Here is a 15,221-nt window from a genome sequence, read left to right on the forward strand (position 1 = left end):
AAAATAGAATATACATATATCAAAACTGCATTTTCAACTATATAATTGTGACAAGAAAGCTATAAAAAAACTATGAACAGAGTCCAATGAATCAAAAATAAATAAAAAATAATAAGTAAATTATAAAGCGTCCCGACTGTGTGCAGTCCAAACATTGGGGGGGAGCACCTGGAGTCACCAATTTTTCTTGTCTCTGAAGAGCACAGAAGTCACCGTTGACATATTCACCCACTTTTTTAAAAAAGTTTGGACTGCACACAGTCGGGACGCTTTATAATTTACTTATTATTTTTTATTTATTTTTGATTCATTGGACTCTGTTCATAGTTTTTTTATAGCTTTCTTGTCACAATTATATAGTTGAAAATGCAGTTTTGATATATGTATATTCTATTTTTAACAGGTCACAGCACATACGGTTTGAGATACATATAATCTTTTCTATGCTCTAATCACAATTAGCCCATGCAGGGTACAGGTTTCGAATATATAGGTGTAGTAAGTGGTGGCACTCCACAAACATTCCACCTTGAAACACTAATTCTTGTACTGTATATAATGTATGTACACATTGAGACCTGTTTGAGTTTGCACCGCTAGTGATATTCTTTTTAAAGGGATTTTGTCTCTGGATGTTACACATTACCACACATTAAGGGCGTCTGCCAAAGGGACATATTGTCACAGTTTAGACACTGGACACCATTATCACTCAGTATTATTATTTTTACAAACCTAATGCACTTTTATGGAATTAAGTACAGTGTGGTAGAAACATTGGGATAGTAATATCCTCGTTCATTTTATGACATAGGTAATCATTATAAGACACATATAGGGTTGCGCCATTTCCCCATCTATTATATCCAAAAAACAGTTAAAGTTTAAATATTTTTTACTATTTTGGGCCAGGTTTCCTTTGATAAAAAAATAAAAAATTAGGAGATATCCACTAACATTTACCAGCATAAGAAGGCTCATTTTATCCTAAAAAAAAAAACTTACCTGGATAAGTAGTTGTGATAATATGTACAGTTCTACTAACACATGCCAAAGTTACAAAACTGTGTTCAAGCATTAATATTTGTTTTACCCTCAGGTATTAAGGGGTTAAAATACTATGCATTCACTATACACAACAGCATCACCGTATACTAATCATATTTTAAAGCTATGACTCTCTGTCTCTCTTTTGCTAACATACCTGTAGGCATTTTTTTACAATGACAGAAGCTGAGCCAAAAGGAGAAAGAGCATACTGTGCATGTGCGGCCCTCAGAAAAAAGACTGTGCTTTCTCCTGTAGTGCTAGGTGCAGGGATCTCAAAACTATGGCCCTCCAGCTGTTGCGGAACTACACGTCCCATGAGGCACTGTAAAACACTGACATTCACAGACATAACTAGGAATGATGGGATTTGTGGTTCCTGAGCAACTGGAGGGCCATAGTTTGGCCATAATGATTGGCCACAGCCTGTATGGTACCTGCAGGATTTAAAATCCAAGGTAAAAAGGGATACTCCCTTGGAATAGGAGTGATATAATTATCAGCCTGTGAATTCCTTGACTTCTTATCACATCAGGGTGTGAATTTAGGGCTTATGTCCCCCCTTTATGGCACACTGATACCTCATTGGACCTCTTGGCGGCCCCTGAGGGTCAGGGTGACATTGTATAAAGGTCCTACAAAAGCTTTAGAAGAAGCCATGATTATGGCGAAACATGTAGAGGCAACCAAGTTTTGTATTGTAACCGCATGATTTTTCATATTCTGGTTTTAAACTTTATTCATTTTTTAACTGTTTGTTTAAATAAAATTATGAAATTTGTATTGTGTTTCTTGGTATTTTTCTGAATATATTTAGGGGAGGTGGTGCTTGTAGAGAACTCTCCGGTCTCTGGTACCAAATTTATTTTATCGCTGGATCTAGATGGACCTCAGGTAAGTATTAGGGGAGCTAAGGGGGGCTGCTGCACACAGAAGGCTTTTTATCTTAATGCATAGAATGCATTAAGATAAAAAACCTTCTGCCTTTACAACCACTTTAAGTTTTAAAATCCAATTAGCTTAGCATGAATCTATTGTGTATAGTAACTACACAGCATTTTTTTTTTTAAAAAGTGAATTAACCCATTTACCCATAGGGCAGGGATAGGTAACCTCGGCACTCCAGCTGATTTTTTTGTCGTTACATCACATTTGGAGTGCCAAGGTTGCCAACCCTGCCCTATGGGATCAGGTGGATCAGTTTAAACAGAATATCTCACAGCTGTACTGGAATTAAATGGTACCCGGACAGCAGACATAACCATAACCAAAACTGTGCTATGCTGACTCAAGTACACCAGCTCAGTGTAGAATTGGAGGTCTGTAAATGCAAAAATATAGGGCACAAATAGTCACAGTGCAGACCCTAAACCACTTACCTCTGGCGTAGGCAATGTCTTTCGCGAGACATCACTCCCCCTCCACAGGTTCGAGAACAAGTAGACCAGGAGCTCCATTCACCCCACCACTCAGTCACATCTTCATCCCACACCTCACTGCTGTCCTGACAAGACCAGAGAGCGTCAGCAAACAGCACAACACCTCGGCAGTAAAACAAAGGCAAATAAAAAATAAAGCGACTTGAAGTAACTCAACCTTACAATATTATGTTAGAAAAATAGCCTGCATGTAAGTGTGAAAAAAACACATACAAATAGGAATTAATATAATAAATTCTATTAATACATGTATTAACCACAAACAGGTACCAGAATACAGACTTTTTCATGATGGGGGGGTCTTTAAAATGACACCCTGTTAATACAAAAAAAAAATCACAAACAGGGCTACCTGAAAAATAGGAGATCTAACACCTTTCTTGCTGGTAATCTGCTCTGTTCAAGAGAAATCCTCTGCTCAAGTCTACTGGGAAACCAACACTTCAGTTAATGTCGAACTCCTGCTCAGTCATTACTCCCTCTCACCTCAGCGCTACTACAAGACACAGTTGTGACATGAAGGTCATCAAGAAGAACCATTGGGCCCTGGGGGGCATCATGGAAGATCAACACTCCCAGAAATGTTAGTTTCCCAGTGCTTGGGGCCCACGTGATCGACACTACTGAAAGTGTTTGCTTTCCAGTGCACTTCACTGAAGGCTTTCTCTTGAATGGAGCAGCTTTTGGCAGTGGGAAAGGTAGGCACTCTCTTCTTTTTTCAGGTAGCCTTGAGTTGGAATGTTTTTCTTTGCCCACCCAGGGCAAGGTGAGAGAATGACATGAAAGCTCATGCCCATCATTTAGTGAAATTTCCCATTGATGCGTACCATGGGTCTCTGCCAACCCTTTTCACTTGCTTCCGATCAACCTAACCTTCTACACAAATCCTCTCCTAACTGCTCTTTCCACCACATTACTGACCTACTAATGTCCATCACATTGATAACGTCAGCATAGGAGGTACCTGTTCTCAGGAATTCTGTTCCTATTAGTCTTGCTCCTACCTACATCATATGTAAACAGCCTCTCAAAATGATCTCTTGTGATCTGCATTTCCATCTATACCTTTAAGCTAGTCATTCACTATCCCGTAATTCCATGCCAACAGCCTCTACCATCTCCCCAACCTATGGTGCCCCCTACCTCTAAGGCCTTGCTCACAAAAATGCGTTGCCTTATATTTTCAAACAGTAAAATGCATGGGAAATTGAAAATCTATTGTTCTCAATAAGACCTGCTCACACCAGTACCTTATGCTGCTATGTATACTGCATTTTGGGTGCACTGACATTTATTTTATTTATTATAGGTACTTACAGTATATAGCGCTGTCAATTTATGCAGCACTTTACCTATATATATTGTACATTCACAGCAGTCCCTGCCCTCAAGGTGCTTACAATCTAAGGTGCATTTTGCTTCAAAGTAATTCTGTCACTATTTAACTAAAAAATCAAAAATCAAAAAGGTGCTTCCTGCAAAAGAAAGAACAAATACTTACCATCTAGCCGCTCATGCTGCCAATCCTTGGTCAAAAATCTTCTGCATCTGATACACTTAAAGGTGTTTTGAGGTTCCAGCCATCTGCAACTACCTCATAACTGTATCCTGTAGTGACCTAGGGGTCAACAGATAAACGCATAGAACGCATAGGGGGATCAGGCACCTGACTCTCCGCTGCCATCGCTAGTTTTCCAGCATGTCCCTTCAACAAAAGCTGGATGTTAGACCGGCTTCTGGACAGGCTGCTGTACATACTGACCAAATGCAGGATGGTTTCTCTTCAACCGGATGATATGAGGCCCGTGTGTACCCAGCCTTAGCTCTTTAACCAGTTGCCGACCAGCCACAGCAGTTACACTGCGGCAAATTGGCTTGGCTGCAGGAATCGAAATACTGGTACAGGTTCATGCACTGGCTTTTGCGCGCGCCCCTGCCGCCGGAGGCTCAATGTCCACCGGCCACCAGCGATCGTGGGAAAGAGAGGCAGAACGAGGATATGCCTTTGTAAAAAAGGCGGACTGCTGTTCTGACAGGGGAGAAGAGAGAGATCAGCTGTTCCTAGTGGTCAGGAACAGCGATCTCTCTCTACTCCCAGTGAGCACCTCCCCAGGGAACGCATAACCCTTTGATCAACACTAGTGTTAACCCCTTCCCTGCTAGTGCCATTTATACAGTGATCAGTGCATTTTTATACCACTGATCACTGTATTGGTGTCACTGGTATCCAAAAAGTGTCACTCGGGGTCAGATTTGTCCACCGCAATGTTGCAATCCTATTAAAAATTGCAGATCGCCGCCATTACTAGTAAAAACAATACAAAAAATAAAATGTCCCTAAATCTTTCCCCTATTTTGTAGACGCTATAACTTTTGCGCAAACCAATCAATATACTCTTATTGCGATTTTTTTTACCAAAAATATGTAACAGAATACATACTGGCCTAAACTGATAAATACATTTTTTTGGATATGTATTATAGCAGAAAGTAAAAAATATTGTTTTTTTTTATTTTTCAAAATTGTTGCTCTTTTTTTTGAAATTTTTCAAATACCACCAAAAGAAAGCTCTATTTGTGGGAAAAAAGGACATCAACAGATGAAAACCTTAAAACCCAACTGAACTTTCAGTTTAAATCAATTATATACAGTACATTCTAGGTATACAGTGTCGCAAAGTTCATTTTCTTTCTACAGCAACTAGCCTGAGTTAAAAAGTCAGTCCCCTGCCAGCAGCTGCAGAGTAGGACCCTGTGGTCTGCGGGTAGCGGTGGTCTCTCTACACTACAGAGACCCAGTACATTCCCTACTGACTCAGATCAATAGCTCTGCAATCAGTAAAGCTCATGTTCCCTGCAGATTGGACAACACTAGCTCTGATTTAGCAGTGGGATGTGCTGGGCTTCTGCAGAGAGGCCACCACTTCTGCAAAGAGAACAATTGTCCCACTTTGCAGCTGCTACCAGGGGACTGTTTTGCTCTCAGACTGTAGCTGCTTTATAAAGAAAATAAATTGTAAATCTATGAGCGCTTTTTGTTTTAAGGCACCTAAAATGTATATAGTATTTTTAATTTGAAAGTTAAATTGGGCTTTCGTGATTTAGTATAGAAAAAACACATAAAAAAGTTCTTACCTGCCCAGAAAATATTTAATACTTATTTGTTCCACACAACCTATATTCGCTCTCCTGAAGAGCTAAGTTTGCTAAAGAATCTTCGGCATGTGACTCCTCCAGGAGGGCTGGATGCGTGGCCCTCTTGGGCACACTATGGTTTTATCTGCCGGTCCCTAGGTCGCTAAAGTTCATAATTATGAGGTGGGGCAGATGGACAGAACCACAGCAAGAAGCGGTGGACCGGGCATCCAAAGCATCTGTAAGTGTGTCAGATACTGAAGATTCTTCAGCAAGCTCATGTCTTCAAGAGAGTAAAAATTGGCAGCATGGGCCACAAGATGTAGTAAATGCCAGAGCATAGGCTTTTGTATTCAGGGTGTGAGTGAAAATGTAGCGCTAGTCAAGGCTGTGTGGAACAGCTATGTGAACCAAAAAATTATTAAAGAATAAAAAACATGTGAATATGCATATATAGAAACAGAAAAACAGACACGTAAGTCTAATTAAGTGATAAAACACAAGTGAATCAAAAATATTAGGTGTAAATCACAAATGGGAAGTGATGGTTATAATAACAAGAAGTCCGTTAGATGGTGGACATCTTCATGTGAGCAATCAGGGGCAGGAGATGTGAATGTTGGTAACAGGTGTCCCAAAGGATAATGGTTATGAAAGCAATTGCCCCTATGGAAGTCCGATTAGGACAAAACGCGTAGGGCTTTGCTTCTTTGCTCTCCACATTGCTCCGTTTTTTACTGTGATCACAATTTTATGCCGTTGTATGCTGTTTTTATGAAAATAAAAACCTGAATTGCTTTTGATCTGCACCTTCTGGAGCCCTCTTCTTTTTACATATTTTTCATCATGAATTCGTTCACCCCACTCATCCGGCCACCATTGGCCCAAGGGTTGATCCATCTCTGGTGATCGTATCAGATGGATATCGCCTTCTGAAGATACCAGAGCCCGCTCCAGTTTCCAGTTTCCTTGCTGACCATCCCAGGATACCTTGAGCTGTTTCTATCCATGCCTATTTGATCTGGTGTCGCTGACATCCAGATCCATTCGTTCCGGTAAGAGTACCCATTTATTTCCTTCTTGTGATATCTGCTGCCAACATTATATTTGATGTCTCTGACTGCTCACATGAAGATGTCCACTATCTGACGGACTCCTTGCTTTCATAACCATTATCCTTTGGGACACCTGTTGCCAACATTCACATCTCCTGCCCCTGATTGCTCACATGAAGATGTCCACCACTTCCCATTTGTGATTTACACCTAATCTTTTTGATTCACTTGCGTTTTATCACTTAATTAGACTTACATGTCTGTTGTTCTGTTTCTATATATGCATATTCACATGTTTTTTATTCTTTATTAATTTTTTGGTTCACATAGCTGTTCCACACAGCCTTGACTAGCGCTACATTTTCACTCACCTCGTGCTTATAAATTTTAGTCACATTTGTATGTAGCTGCTTTAGCTTTTTCAATTCTTTCAAAATAGCGCAATTTTATCTTTCCTTCACACTGAAACTTTTGTATTCAGGGTGTGGCTACTCTCTAAAAAAAAAAATGAAATGTAAGACTTTGAACAAATTTTGTTTTAATGCACCTGGAATGTATTTAGCTGATTTAATCTGATACATCTTGGCGGCCGGGAGCGTTACATACATTCAGCCCCTGGGAGTGCGTGTAAATCTGACAAGCTGACTGTCAGATGGAAGCTGCACACACACGCCCCTGTAAGTAAGTACTGCCCCCCGTACCCGCAATGTTTCCTGGGCTCCGAAAAACATTGGCGGATCAAGGACTGGCATTGCATGTGCTGCCAGGTAGAGGGGAGGGAGATCATTGATAATGACCCAGAAGTGACGTGTAAGACGATCATTAAAAAGAACCTGTCTTCAAAGTCAGTAAAGAGGGACCCTCATCTTCATACACACACCTCAGTGTACCCGCCATGTTTCCTGGGCTCCACGCACCCATCGATAGATCCAGGACTGGCATGGTGGGCACCGCTGGTTAGAGGGTAGGGAGATCGCTGATATCACTTTTCTGGTAATGACCCAAAAGTGACGTGTTAAAGAATCAGCTCTCCATTCACTTAATTGAACCCCTGGTGCCTCATTAACCACTTGACCTCCGGAACTTTAACTGACAAAAAGTTACTTTAACTGACAATTGCGCGGTTGTGCAACGCTGTACCCAAATAAAATCGGTGTCCTTTTTTCCCCACAAATGGAGCTTTCTTTTGGTGTATTTGATCACCTTTGAGGTTTTTATTTTTTGTGCTATAAATTTTGAAAAAAAAATAATATTTTTTGCTTTCTGCTATACAACAACCTAGCCAGTGCTTGTGTGCTGTGTGGGAGGTGCTTTACTAAGGGAAGGCATAGATCCTTGCTTTGCAGAAACACAGGATCAATGCCTTACCTACTGACAGAACGGCAATCTGCCTTGTTTACATAGTCAGATCGCCATTCTGCCTGTGTACTATACAATCAGCTATTATTACTATAATTTCAGGTAGTGTTAAACTTTGTATGTTCCTATACAATCAGTGGGTGCCAGCGGAAATCTAGTCTTCGGTACCTGCCGCTGGGCTCCCACTGTGTGTGATCACAGCGGGAGTGGGTTGCCAGTGGCACGTGCACCATAGACCCGGAAGTGTCAGATCACATACTAGGTAAGTGATCTGGCGCAGAGCGGCCGCCCTGCTGCAGTATATGTACAGTGGGTGGTCCGCAAGTGGTTAAAGAGAACCTGCCAGTGAAAAAGTCATTATATAGGGGACCCCCCATACACACACATCAGAGTGGGAACAATAATTCCAGGACTAATATTTACAGTTAACTGTAAACTGATGACCTTTAGGGGCTTTTATAACATTACCTATGGAAAATATAAGGTACCAAAGTTTGCCGCCGTTTCACGGGCATAGGCAATTTGAAGCCTTGACATGTTGGGTATCTCTTTACTTGGTGCAACCTCATCTTTTACATTTCACAAAAAAATTGGGTGATGTATTTGTGTGCCCTGTAATTACCTGTAGTAGTACCATTTTATTCTCTGGGGTATCTGCTTTCAGTTAAAAATATAATGTTTGGGGGGTTAAACTAATCTTCAGGCATAATTATTTTTAAATGCATGCAAAAAAATGGCTCTGGCAGCAAAAGGGTTTAAACTGAAAGTTCAAATGGTTTTTACCATAACAGAAATTGCATCTACACGTGTTTTTATGCATTTCTGATATCAACCTAGTCTACCACTGTTAGCTAATTTTGGCAAGGGCATCTTTTCATCCTGTATCAGGTTTTGTACAGCATGTATGCAGTTTGTATTTGTACCCTATTATTATATGATGCACAGTTACATATAATGTTAAGCTCAAATAATACCAGTGCGACCCACGGTCTGTGGGTAGGGCAATCCATTCATTTGAATGTACTGGCCTACCTGCAGAAAAGCAAGTAAAGAAGTCCCAGTCCCTTTTTTTTAAAATTGTGCCCTATGGAATCAGATAGCGCTGTGATATCATGCAAACGTGGGCATTTTGTCAATGCATGAGGGTGCCATTAAGAATTACAAGTGTGAACCTAGCCATAATGCTTTATTTATAAAGAAGAATGATCATGATGAAAAGGGAAATGATGGATACTTTTGGTTATTGGACTTTTTATACTATCATGGTTATTTCCCCAAGGTATCTAGTACCATGAATCCAGCAGCTCTCCTGCTATAACACGCATAATTATTTTTAAAGAAAATATAAACTATTAACGATCGTAAGAAAATGAAGAGAGAAAAGCACTATTTGAAGTGTCAGCTTATCCAGTCTTTATTTCTGCAGCTCTTATAGAGAAGGGAATCACTATATCCACAAGACATGCAAAGAATTTAAAATACAGTTACAGAGGGACTACAACAGGGAAAATTCAAAGTCGCAGCAACTAAAGAGCTTTAAGTATAAGATTGATCCTACAAAGGTAGGGAGAGATTCTGCTTGAGTGCAGGTCATTTGTCTTCCCCCTTCTTTCTTCTACACTACCCCCAGGCCTGGTGGTGTTAGAAGCTGTAAACCTCTCTTCTAGCTAAAGCGTTTGATCTCCTACTTAAAAGGGACGCCAGCAGTTAAGATGTTCCACCCCTTCACTGCTGGAGGGGCAAGAGCAGAAGGAAAGGATTAGGAAGATGGTGTGAAGTGATAAATGGGGGGATGAGGGAAATGAAGAAAGATGCTTTGTAAATGTTGACAGATGAAACAGACCATCCGCAAGCATAGTCTTCAGTCTGGGATTTCTGAACTTTGAACGAATCCCTTTATCTCAGGCAGGCATTGAAGAGCCTGGGCAGGAAGGGTTAACCTGGGTTGAATCCTATGGCAAAGTGGTCTTTAGCTGCATGGGGGCTTTAGAAGAAAAAAAAAAAAAAAACATGTGACTTCTATACTAAGGGTAACTTGAGGTCTTACAATTCAGAAACCACTGAATGTGCAAATTCCTCCCGATTCGGCACATCAAGTAAGAATCTGAAAATTCTGAGAGCACATTATGTGACCCGGTAATACAGAACCTGGGATATGAGAATGTTCTTCCCCCAGGCCAGTCACTCTTTTCATATAATGATCTGGCTATGCGTGTTTTCCAAGGACTCATATTAGCACATACAGTACAAGCAAGATTAATGTTGTCATCTGAGGATAAGGTCCCATTAACGCTGTACTGCAACATGAGACCGAGAGGCATTACTCATCACTTCCCTGGAAGGTTTTAAAATGAACAGAGGAGCAAAATTAATTTGGTGGGGTGGTAGAGGGTATCTGCTGCAATTGGCATCCAAGGGGAGTCTCCAATTTTTTTCATAATCAAACCTGTACTAGAAACTGATTGGTTGCTTTGGAAAACACCTCCACTATCTTGCTTTGGGAAAGACTTGTACTGCAAGGGCTGACTTACATCTATGGGGGAGATTTACTAAAACTGGTGCACACAGAATCTCCCGTACCTCCTGTATTGAACTGTATTGTCATTGTACTTTCCCCCCTCTACATGGTAAAGCACTGCGCAAACTGTTGGCGCTATATAAATTATGTATAATAATAATAATAATAATCTGCTACATCTGTTCATAGTAACCAATCAGCTTCCAGGTTTTATTGGCAAATAAATTTGGCAATTTGTTAAACAAGCTGAATTTAGAAGCTGATTGGTTACTATGCACAGCTGCACTAGATACTGACTCTGATTTATGAAAAGTGCAAAATCTGGTGCAGCTGTGCATGGTAGCCAATCAAATTTTAACTTCAGCTTGTCCAATTAAAGTGGTTGTAGAAGGTTTTTTTATCTTAATGAACTATATGCATTAAGATAAAAAACCTTCTGTGTGGAGCAGCCCTCCTCAGCCTCCCTAATACTTACCTGAGCCCCATCTTGATCCAGCGATGTGCACAAGTGCCTCAGGCGTCTTTCTCCTGATTGGCTGAGACACAGCAGTGGCGCCATTGGCTCCCGCTGCTGTCAATCAAAGTCAGTTAGCCAATGAGTAGAAAGAGGGGGTGGAGCAGAAACACGTCTCCATGTCTGAATGGACATACAGAGCTGTGGCTCGGGTGCCCCCATAGCAAGCTGCTTGCTGTGGGGGCACTCAACAGGAGGGAGGGGCCAGGAGCACCGACAACGGATCTGAGAAGAGGAGGATCTGGGCTGCTCTGTGCAAAACCACTACATAGAGCTGGTAAGTTTAACATGTTTGTTATTAAAAAAAAAAAAAGACTTTAGTATCACATTAAGCTTTGACTATAAAACCTGGTAGCTGAAGCTGGAAGCTGGTTTCTATGCACAGCTGCCCCAGATTTTACACTCTGCAGTTTTAGTAAATCAACCCCTGTGTGCACCAGTTTTAGTAAATCTCCCCTTTGCATTGAAGGAATGCTCGCGTTACCTGAGTTGATGCATTGCTGTGTTTTTGATTTTGAATAGCAACCCAACTCTCTAAAGCAACACGCACATATATTGCAAACTGTAAGGGCTTATTTACATCTATGCATTGCACGTATGTACACGTTAACATGCAACTTACCACGGTGCGCAACAACGCACAATACATGATTTGATTGATTACAGTGCCATTTATTTTAATCAGCATTCCAAGGCACTAAGGCAACACGCATGCGTTACCACTGTAAGGGCTGATCTATGTGTTGTGGGAATGCAAACGTTGACACGTGTGTTACTGCAACACATGGAAATGCATTACAATCATTTGCATAGGTGTGCACAGAACCTTAAATGAGAAGATAAACATGTATGCACAAGAATATATAAATCATCTTTGCTGACACAATATATACCGGGTATACCCTGGGGTGGATCACCTATTCTGCAGTATCCATCAGTCTGGATATATTTATCACTAGCACCATTGTAAATGTTTTCTAAATAATTCCTAATTTCCTAAATAAGGTAAAATATTTACTCAGATAGGTTTTATGATTTCTTTAGCTCTAAACTGTTAGGATACTTTCACAAGCAGTAATACTCCCAGGTACAGGTAGAACAGCTTGATATAAACAATCCAAAATGCATGACAGCGTCATTTCCACAACCCAGATATACATGTTTATATACCCGGCACTTCTTCCGTGTAACTATTTAGGCTGCAAAACAAAAAAAGATAATGACATGCAGCATGGCCCAGACAGGACAGCTATGCAGATACACATACGATATATAAAGAGAATGTACAGCTCTATACAAACAGACATATAATTATAGACACACACAAGCTATGCAGACACATGGCTATTTAAAGTAAACCTGTAGAGAGAAAACTATGGGGGCTGCCATTGCTGAATGCTAGCTGCCTGGCTGTGATGATCATCTGACTTCCTATTTTCTGAGTCACTGACCTCAAAAAATATATTGGATCTATCTGGAAATCAGAGCAAAGTCAAAATTATTATATGACTACTTGTAAGTCAGTGGGCTATGATGCTGATCCTCATTGCCTGCTTGCTGCAAAGTTGTGATGCTCATCCTCTGGCTTTGACACTTTTTGAGTCAGTGACCCGGAACAAGTACCAGGAAAGTCAGAGTGCAATCAGAAATGCTTATAGTTGCACTTGCAACTATTGTAGCTGATGCACTCAACCAGAGCCCTGCTTTCCGGACTCAATATATAGCGACAATACAACACTGGTGGGGTTGGCGGAATTGCAGCATACATTACATTTATTTAAATGTCCATCAGACAAAAAAGTTACAATTTGGCTACAGTTTCGGACAATAAGCCATTTTTTCTGCTCAAGAAAGACATCTGCCTTTCTTGCACTTTTTTTGTCTGATGGACATTTAAAAAAAAATGGATAGATAGATATATAGATAGATAGATAGATAGATAGATAGATAGATAGATAGATAGATAGATAGATAGATAGATAGATAGATAGATAGATAGATAGATAGATAGATATACAGATAGATAGATAGATAGATAGATAGATAGATAGATAGATAGATAGATAGATAGATAGATAGATAGATAGATAGATAGATAGATAGATAGATAGATAGATAGATAGAGAGATAGAGAGATAGAGAGAGAGAGAGAGAGAGAGAGAGAGAGAGAGAGAGAGAGAGAGAGAGAAAGATATACATACCGACTCTGATTTACTAAAATTGGAGAGTGCAAAATCTGGTGCAGCTGTGCATAGTAGCCAATCAGCTTCAAACTTCAGCTTGTTCAGTTAAGCATTGACAATAAAACCTGGAAGCTGATTGGTTTCTATACACAGCTGCACCAGATGTTGCACACTCCAGTTTTAGTAAATCCACCCCATAGTGCCATGTGATTTGTAGTGTACTGTATATTGTCTTGTGCCATATGATATGTCCTATATATACAGTACATATCGTACTGTGCTATATGCTGTGTAATTTACATTTTATATGTAAAATATATATACATATATATATATATATATATACATATACACAGCACAGTATATAGTCCACACCTTATGGTACAGTATATATATATATATATATATATATATATATATACTGTCCTGTATTATAACATGTGTGATCTTCAGAGTAGTGATGTATAGAGATGTGTATAGATGTGTATAGTGGGGGTCCCCCCTACATAGTAGAAGTGGTGTTGCGGTGTCAGTCCCTTTCCTTGCTGCATGTCAATAGCTGGGCGGTCAGGTGGTTAACCCGTGCAGTGCCGGTGGGATGCGTGTTCCCCTAGTGTGGGAGGCAGAGGCAGGGTGCGTGTTCCCTTAGCGCGGGAGGCAGAGGCAGAGTGCGTGTTCCCTTAGTGCGGGAGGCAGAGGCAGGGTGCGTGTTCCCTTAGTGCGGGAGGCAGAGGCAGGGTGCGTGTTACCTTAGTGCGGGAGGCAGAGGCAGGGTGCGTGTTACCTTAGTGCGGGAGGCAGAGGCAGGGTGCAGGCAGAGGCTGGCGATGAAGAGCAGGGTGAGCCCGGGGGGGCGGCAGAGAGACGCGCACATCCCTGTACTGCAGCTGCGGCAGGAAAAGCCTCGGGACCGGCTGGGGCAGCCCGCTCCCTCCCCGCATGGCCAAGTAATTACAGGCTGGGAGCTGTGTGAGGCTGGGGGAGCTCGGAGCCGGGACAGGGGGAGGGGGAGAGGGGGGCACAGGAGGGACAAGGAGAGATGATGGCTCAGGGGAGGGAGAGAGGTAGACAGGATGATGATGATAAGGGGGGAGGATCTGTAGTTTTGGGTGGATGAAGGGGGACATGGGGGGAGAAGACACACCATAGGAGATCCATCCTGCGCTTGTCTCATCTGGGTGGCTGCATGGAGTTTGTACATTCATCACCTGACTGCCTGGGGGGAGCCCTCCCACAGACCACAATAAAAAGGGAAAGTTTATTTAAAGGCAAAACTTTATTTTAAATCTGGATGGAGTGGCGAAGAGTTATACCCTCTGTCAAGTTTTCATTGCTATGCCTTCTCTGGGGCAATTCACCCTCTATGTGTCCTTTGACCAGAAAGTCGAGGAAATCCTAAACTTGAGGCCCCATTCACATCTGACGACATGCTTATGCGTGATTTTTTCACACTTTTTTTGCACGTTCATTGCACAACAGCATAGGACACCCCATCAGTTGAAAGGACTGCCCTACGTGCAACAGATTAAAAGAATAAAAGCTCCTGAACTTTATTTTGTGCATCTCCTAGCCATGTTTGGGGTGTCATTAGGAAATAATGACACTGTATGCACAAAGAAATGCTGGTTTCTGAGTGCATTCCCGGAATGCAGAGGTGTGAATGGAGCCTTAGGCCCCACGAGCAGACCGGTCGGGTCCACCTGTCAGTTTCTTTAGGCAGACCTGATCGGACCCTCCATTGTCATCTATGGAGCGCCAACATCCAATCCTCCAAAAACAGGCAGATGGGGATCAGTTCCCCATCCCTCTAGCACAGGGGTTTCCAATCTTTCTAAACAAAGGGCCAATTTACTGTCCTTCAAACTTTAGGGGGGCTGGATTGTGGCCAGTGGAGTAGAAAATGCCCGGTGTCCGTGGAAGTAATTAATGCCCCATCATTGAGAAGATTGGGACAAGGAAACCTGTCCCCAT

General features: G+C 41.5%; 1 protein-coding gene across 1 annotated transcript in view; it reads right to left on the bottom strand.

The window, feature by feature from the left end:
- Positions 1-14,377, bottom strand: part of LOC141103575 (ADAMTS-like protein 2) — an 84,727-nt gene extending 70,350 nt beyond the window's left edge. Inside the window, exons 1-2 of the mRNA XM_073593317.1 lie at positions 14,035-14,377; positions 2,427-2,551 (exon numbers count right to left, since the gene is read on the bottom strand). Of these exons, the coding sequence (XP_073449418.1) occupies positions 2,427-2,551; positions 14,035-14,124 (215 nt within the window). The 5' untranslated portion in view covers positions 14,125-14,377. The remainder of the gene's footprint in view (positions 1-2,426; positions 2,552-14,034) is intronic.
- Between the last annotated feature and the right edge of the window lie 844 nt (positions 14,378-15,221).

Source organism: Aquarana catesbeiana, linkage group LG07 (genome assembly GCF_042186555.1).
Source record: "Aquarana catesbeiana isolate 2022-GZ linkage group LG07, ASM4218655v1, whole genome shotgun sequence".
Taxonomy (NCBI): Eukaryota; Metazoa; Chordata; class Amphibia; order Anura; family Ranidae; genus Aquarana; species Aquarana catesbeiana.